Genomic DNA, 8,278 nt, shown 5'->3' on the forward strand with positions numbered 1-8,278 from the left:
GGAATTCCAGAGGCACTAAAAACAAACCTTACCTGATTCATAGCATTCATGGGCATTGGCAGAAAATCTTTTTTAATCCACTTACAGACTAAGGGAAGAACAAAGGTAGCATTTACTTAAATATCTCCTGTCTGTCTGGTACTATATTTTGCATTTTATATCTGTCACTCTCTTTGTTATATTCGCACATGTGTGACATGGAGAACAGTATTCCCATTTTACATATGAAGATACTGAGGCTTAAAGAGAGTCAATATTTCTCACAGGTGGTAAAGCTGGGATTTGAATTTAGTGTACTCTGGCCAAGTATAATACTGTTTTCACTGTGTCACATTGGCTCCCTCGTGTCTTTGTAGTTGGGTGACTACCCAGAGGCTGTGATTCTTGAATGTATTGTTGGAGAAAGAATTTATAGAGTATTAGGTTACCAAATATGTAAATCCTTAATAGTAAGATCCTTCCAATATTATTAAATTACCTCTTTATGATAAATTTTAGAAAATAGATTTACATTCATAGGAGGGAGAATGCCACATTTGTACTCGTAAAGGGATATTAAGTTTTTAGAATGGTACAGTGTCTGACAAAGGACACACTTACAGCTGAGCTAAGCATGAACTTACGGTTTTTCTAGGACTGAGGGCCCAGGTTGTCATTGCTCCCTGAGGTGGTAAAGAAAGCAAAACTGTACTGCACCAACTGGTTCCCATTGCTTCCCTGACTTCTAGAGAGCAGAATGAACATACGGAAAAAATAGTTACCTTTAAGTTTCTGTGCTCGACACAGTCTTACGTAATTAAATATATTAAAAGTCAAGAACTTAAATGTACTAATTTCTTTATAAATTCCACTGAAAGTGATTTAAAATTTAAATTCTTAAGAGAAAAAGGAACTGAATCAGATTATTTCTCAAAGTAGATTGGGAACGTACACACATGTACACACACACACATATGTTGGATATATTTTTTTTTCAAAGCTCTCTAGGACTTTCTTCTTTAATACTTCCAAAATTACCAAAAATCCCTCAAAAAGTCATTGGATTTTTCAATTATAAATTGTATGCTAGTGCCAACCTTTGGCCCAAAGGGGGCTTATTTCAACTAAGTTATAATGGGTTGGAAGGTCTTTAAAGCAAAGGGCAGTAGCAGATGAGGTTGAAGGTAAGCATCCATCAATCCAGTGCCTTTCCAACAGTAACGTGCTTGTGGATCACCTGGGGATCTTGTTAAAATGTACATTCTGATTTAGTATGTTTGGGTGGTGCCTAAGGTTTTACACTTCTGACAAGTCCCAGGTGATACTTACAATGTTGGTTCTCGACCACCCCTGCAAGCAAGTTCTATCTTGCCTCTCTTCTTTCCACCCCTCCCAACTCCTTCTCCCCACCCAAGCATTACAAACTGAACATAAGGAGTTATTTACTACATGTGAACATTATAATAGTTGACATTGACAATAAATATTTCCTCCCTTTTAATTTTCCCAGTGCATTTCATTATGGGATCTTTTTAGACATAGGCTTAACCTGTCCTTAGCAGCCCTGAAGGATTCGAGGCTATGAAAGAATGAGCTCAAACTCTCATGGGGCATCAAGAAGTTTCGAACTCCGAGGAATCTTTTGTGAAATTACACCATCAGCCTCTTTTCCTCCATAAAAGATGGTGAATCTTTTATGTTTTGAACTGGGATGGATACTGACAGATCATAAAGCTATTTCTGATGTCTTGACAGAGAGGTTTTGGTTTAAGATGGCTTGGTGGTCATAAACAATATCTTCTAGGAGTTTCATTATAAGGATCTTTTCTACTGCATTGTTTTTATATATGTGTGACTCTAGTTTTGCTATTTTAAGATTTTTCACACATTTTTATGTCCTTGTTTATCTCAATTCTACTTCTATTCCTACTATGCATTTATCAATTAGAATTAAAATTTAGTGCTGCTTCGAGTAACTTAAGCTACACTTCAGTTTAGCTGTTGGCAAGAACCCAGGAAAACTCAGCTACTATTCATTTTACTTTCATGATATAAGGACAGACAGTTTTCTAGTTAGAAAAAGAAGGAGGAGGAGAAGGAGAAAGAAGAAGAAGGGGGGGGGAGAGGGAAGAGGGAGAAAAAGAAAGCTTATAGGTTATCTTAGAATAATCACCAAGACTTTAATAAAGTATTATCTTTTGTATGAGTCAAACAGTGGTTATTGTCCATATTAAATAATTTTTAATTTAAAATTGACAATTCACAGCTGCTAATAATTATAGTCTTCTAAATGCTACTAGTTTTTATTTTTTATATTTTCAAGGAGGGAATATTGAATTTAGCAACCTTTAATTTTATAATTCTCACAGAATACATACAAATGTATGTAATTATAAATGATTCTCTTAGATTCCCCTCAAACATTTCACAGAGTATATTATTTCACAATATCATTGATTCCCAAATTTTCTTTATATATATTTTTAAGAATATTGGGCCACAGAAATCAGAGGGGGAGTCGAACCATGAGAGACGATAGATTCTGAAAAACAAACTGAAGGTTCTAGAGGGGAGGGAGGTTGGAGAATGGGTTAGCCTTGTGAAGGGTATTAAAGAGGGCACGTTCTGCATGGAACGTTGGGTGTTATGCACAAACAATGAATCATGGAACACTACATCAAAAACTAATGATGGAATGTATGGTGATTAACATAACAATAAAAAAGTAAAAAAAAAAAAAGAATATTAGGCCATAAACCTGTGTTCCAAGAGATACTTTATTATAAAATAACACCAGGGAGGGGAATTAGATATATGAAATATATTTATATATTTTTAACAGATACAAGTTTCATAGTCCCATATGCAAAATGGAATTCTATAGTAATCAGATAATGATGTTTGTGACTTTCATTACTGTTTGTTTTACTCTTAGCACACCTTTTCACTGATGGCATAAAAACTGAATTTAAAGACTTTTAGGGACACCTGGGTGGCTCAGTTGGTTAAGCGTCTGCCTTCGGCTCAGGTCATGATCCCAGGGTCCTAGGATCAAGTCCCGCATTGGGCTACTTGCTCGGCGGGGAGTCTGCTTCTCTCTCTCCCTCTGCAGTTCCCCCTGCTTGTGTGCTCTCTCTCTCTCTGTCTGACAAATAGATAAAATCTTTTTTTAAAATGAATAAAAAATAAAGACTTTTAAAAGATAGCACAACTCAGTGATTTCTTGGGAATCCAAGGTTTACATCACAGTCCTGTTTACAAATACCGTGTAGGCTCTTTCTACTTCCTTACCTTTCCTGGTCTTAAGAGGCCACAGATAGTGTGAAAGGGGGAGGGCCCTACATATATGATTGGCAGGAGTTGGCAATGAGATAGAAGCTTCCATCTGTGTCTCCAGTTGATAAGCCTATTGTTGGCATAGGTGATATGGGACATAACCTTATGTTGACTATTGCAGGGGCAAGGGGATAGTCACCAATCTGGACCTAGTGTAGCTTCCTGGTATGAATGATTTTTATCACTCATTATCTCATTCCTGGCTTTGTAAAGTGTGTTGTGGTCAAAACACATGGTTGTCTACATCTGGCCTGGGAGATTTCTTGGCAGAGCCAACTGCCTTTCCCCTTTACCTACTTTCTGAGTCTTCTACTTGGACACATGGGAAACTTACGGTTGCCTTCCATATCTAATTGTGACCCCTCCCTAAAAACGGGAGATGGTGGGGGTAAGGAAGTGAGTATCCAGCCCTCTTCTCACTTTTCCTCATTCCCTATTTTTTTGCCTTTCCCCTCAGTTTCTCCCCTTCCCCCTTTTAGGGAGTACACAAGGCAAAACAAAACAATACATTTCATTCTGTTCTTAAAACTGTCATCTGCTCAGTTTGGTCTGCTGAAGTGCACTTCCATCAATATGGGAGATGGAGGTGGGCGGGAAGTAAAACCTGCAATTACAAATGTCCTCCGTATTCTCCCCTTTTCAAATCTTATCTCTTACACTTAAATTGTGGCTTTTAAACATTATAATCAAAAGGCAAGTTCTCTTCCTTTCTTAGTATTTGATGTAGAAATTGTTGGGGTCAACTGCCACAGAACAATGTATCACATATCATTCGGCTACATCCCAGTATATACAAAGATATCAGCATGATCCTGTGGTTCAGATACTTCGCTGTAGAGTCTGTGATCCAGATCAATCACTTTCCAGCTATATAACTTTGGGGGAGTTATCAACTTCTCTAAACCTCATTTTAACCATCTGTAAAATGGGGATAGTAGTAGCAATTCCTTCATGGTGTTGCTGGAACATGGAATAATCAGTTCCTGGTATTTTGTAAGTGACACATAGAGGATTTAGAAATTCTGTCCCAGAGAAGAAATAGTGAAGAAAGAAAGGATATGGGTATTCAGGAAGAGTTATTCATCAGCTTCTTTAAATAATTCTATCCTAATAGTCTTGGCAACCTGAGTCCTGTGGTCTGTCCTAACAATGCAGTGGTTGCGGTTCTTGACAATTCAAGAATCCCCTAAGGAACTAGCAGAATATTGTTAATTTCCTTAGTTTTCAAATATTGATTAATGATTCAGTCATCTTTGCAATTAAGATTTATTAAGCACTCCCATGATACTTCTTGCAGGCGAGTGTGAAATACAGCATACGCTGTGAAGTGGACATTGGACAGTTCCTCATGAGTTTTCTCTCGTGTCTAGAGAATAAAACAAGAAAATAAATGAACATTTGGTGGGTAGAATTGACACACTCTTTCCCCTACTGTCCTAGAGTGAAAATTAATTTTCACAGTTACATGACAAATCTAATAAACTCTACTTTTTTTTCTATTTCATTAGAATATCATCAATTCTACTTCTAGCTTAAGAAACTAAGCCTTCTAAACTAGATGTTTCCTTTGGGAATTAAACCACTAAAGACAATAAAGACTTTAAAAATGAACAACCATTTCGGGGGAGAAAACCTTTTTTTTTTTTTTTCATTTGTGTTGATTATTATTTTAAAGGCATGTCATCCAATGAATTCCTCAGTTTCTCTTTGATCCTTATCTACCTGATGAATTTGGATGTCCGTAAAGATGAATATTAATGTTTGCTATGCTTTCCATGTTAGACATGTATTGGTTGATTTTGCTTCAAAGTAACTTAACTTCTTTGTAGTATTAAGTTACTCTAATTTCCTACCTCCCTGCCTTTTATTTTCCTCTGGAGAAAACCCTTCCAGGGCATGACCTAATGAATTCTGGTTCAGATTTCCAAATGAATTTGAACCAAAGTGATTCTATAATTTGGTGGAGGGAACCTTCATTAAATACCCTAGCAAGGGAATTTTTACTGTTTCATACCAGACTAAAGTACTTTTCTTGACATATTGAAATTGAACTTCCAACATTTATGAGAATATAAATTGCAACAGCACATTGTAACTGCCATGAGTCCAGTAGAGCCTTAGGTCAAAGGTTTTTACTTTCTCTATAACCCCATTAAAAATAGCAGTGTTTCTAATTATTTTTCCTTTAAAAATTAGAAAAATATGTCCTGGTCTCCAGAGAGATGTTATCTTCAGTTATTCCTATAATTTATATGGTTGCATGGGATATGTCTTTATAGTTTTTATTTGCACTTGACGAAAGTGCAAATTCAATTTTATAGGCTAGTGAACCTTCTCTTTTAAAGACCGAATGTGATTTTCTAATTGAGAGAGTTAATTTTGTTTCTCCTCTTTATTCCTGACCTCTCTGTCATCTTCTCACCTCAAAAGCTTCTTTCCTCCCTGATTCCTGCCTGCCCTGTTTTGGTATTTATTTATTTTGTATTCAGGTATAATTAACATACAGTGTTACATTAGTTTCCAGTGTACAATATAGTGATTAAATATAATGATTAACCGTTTCTGTACATTAGTGCTCTTCAAGACAAGTGTACTCTTAATACCCTTTATCTATTTCACCCATCCACCTACCCAGCTCCCCTCTGGCAACCACCAGTTTGTTCTCTGTATTTAAGAGTCTATGGGGGGAAGCTTGTCTCTTTTTTTTTGTTCGTTTTTTTCTTAAATTCCACACATGAGTGAAATCATATGGTATTTATCTTTCTCTCCCTGACTTAGCATTATACCCTCCATCCCTCTAGATTCATCCATCTTGCAGATGGCAAGATCTCATTCTCTTTTATGGCTGAGTAATATTCCATTGAATTCCATCAGAAGCTTCTTTAACATCACAGTTTCAATAGAAACTACTCCATTTTAATTGCAGACCCCAAGCCATTTACTATTATTGTTCACATTATAGGTGTGCTGTATGCATCATCTGAAGTTGAATTTGACATTTTTCATAGCATTTCTGTACTCTGCAAATAGAGTCACCAGTTAGAGTACAACTGCAAGAGCTTCTAGCCCTCATTACCTACCATCTTTGAAGATTTCCTGAAGCAGCATGGCATGATTGAAAAACATACTGTGGTTTTGATGGCTAATTGGCCAGGCTTCTTCAGGACCCTGACATTTGATTTCTCCTGCTAACCAGTTGGCTGATCCTAGGAGTTTGCTTTGAATTGCAAGAAGAGCCAATGTATAAACTTACTAAAATTCAGTGTGTATCTTATTTATATAAGTCAACAGCTCCACTCATGGTATTTGGTGGTAGTCAAGAGAAACTGGCTATTTCAAGGATGACAGAATTCACTAAAGCCAGAGAACATAGCTTGAATCAGCAGGAAACAGGGTAGCCTCGGAGGGGTCAAGAGGAAGGACATGCAGTAGCAATTCTTTACAGGAAGAGTCTGATCAGGATATAGCCTATTGCTTCCACCATTGTCAGTGAATTCTAGCCATCCTTTCATCTTTCTGTCTCTCATTCAGAAATGAAAGCCCCAAGCAGGAACATCCAATTAGCTGAGTCTATGTCATGGGTGCACTCTGGTGCAGAGAGCAAGGAGAGAAAGAATCTGGCCTTTTTTTTTTTTTTTCCCTGTAGGCTGCACACAATGGAAGTTTCCCCACCTGAATTGGAAAGAAAATGGACTTCTAGATAGATATAGAATTTTTTGACATTTTATTTTTAAAAATTAAGATTTTTCTGGGATATCCAGTTAAACCTGGAGAATCCCAACGCTGTAACATTATCTGGGTTAGCTTGGAAAATAAAAATAGCATTTCTAATTGCTAATATGTAAATTTAAACTAATAATAACTATTGAATAGGATTACGTTGAGATACTATTTATAATGCCTTAAAGACAATAGGTCCATTGCATGCATTCAATTTCATGTACTTTTTCTGCTTTAGGCAACTTATGGTTTGATTGGTATAACTGTAATATTTTTAAGTTAATATTATCTTGCTGCATAATGATTCTGGTTCACCTCTCTGCAATTTTAAAATAAATGCTATAGTTCGATTTTTTTTTCTTTTTTTTTAATCTTTAACAGACAGGCCAGCCTCAACGAAGCAGCCGAGAAGTATTATGATCTGGCGGCTAGACTGAGACCTAATGTAAGTACTTTCCTAATGAGAAACATTACTCAAAGGGATAGATTCACAGCATGTGATAGCTTTAGATATAGAAGCCTCATGATACTGGGCTTTTTCTCTCTGATCTCTTATTCTGAGTACTCACTAAATGGCTAATTCAGCAATCAAATCTGCCAGTCTCAAGCTTCTTTTCTTTTTGCAGAGGTACAAATTGCTGTTTTCTATCCTGTGTAAAGCACCATACGGTTTTATCATTTGAATACAGGTTTTAGCATTATCAAATACTTGGCATTTGGTTGGCTTTTAAAATTAGTTCCTTGAAAGTGTTTTTTGCTGTGGTGTTAAATACCTAAGGACCTCTAACATCGTGAGCTTTTTTCTGATGCTTACATTCGCTCAGACCTCGAGCTGTGCCTCTACCTCTTCCAGAGTCCTCATTTCTAATAACTGTGCTTTTCAACTTTTATCAAGTATGTTTTTATTAGAATTTTTCCCTGGGTAATCGCACTTCCATAAAGTGGGATGGATATAAATTAGATCATTACTATTGAAATGGAGGAACCATTTATGAGAAAATAAGAACTGGTTTATATCTGTCTTCTAAGCACTTTTTTATTCACTGCACATCACTGACCTCCAGCACATTGCCTTTATTCTCATACACACAACTCTGCATCCCCCTCCAACACGAAAACCTTCTCCCCTTACTCTCTAGGTCTAGACTGTCTATTGAGAAATGTAATTTGAAACAGTAATGAAAGTGCATGTGTGATGTGACTACAAATATTGGGATAAGTCTCATTTCTATACGGTAACTCA

The 8,278-nt window shown here is 36.5% G+C and overlaps 1 protein-coding gene across 1 annotated transcript in view; it reads left to right on the forward strand.

Moving 5' to 3' along the window:
- Positions 1 to 7,931, forward strand: part of TMTC2 (transmembrane O-mannosyltransferase targeting cadherins 2) — a 341,011-nt gene extending 333,080 nt beyond the window's left edge. The window contains exon 11 of the mRNA XM_081822153.1: positions 7,417 to 7,931. Within this exon, the coding sequence (XP_081678279.1) occupies positions 7,417 to 7,615 (199 nt within the window). The 3' untranslated portion in view covers positions 7,616 to 7,931. The remainder of the gene's footprint in view (positions 1 to 7,416) is intronic.
- The last annotated feature ends 347 nt before the right edge of the window (positions 7,932 to 8,278 follow it).

Source organism: Leptonychotes weddellii, chromosome 5 (genome assembly GCF_054177405.1).
Source record: "Leptonychotes weddellii isolate Sample4059 chromosome 5, ASM5417740v2, whole genome shotgun sequence".
In the NCBI taxonomy this organism is placed as follows: domain Eukaryota; kingdom Metazoa; phylum Chordata; class Mammalia; order Carnivora; family Phocidae; genus Leptonychotes; species Leptonychotes weddellii.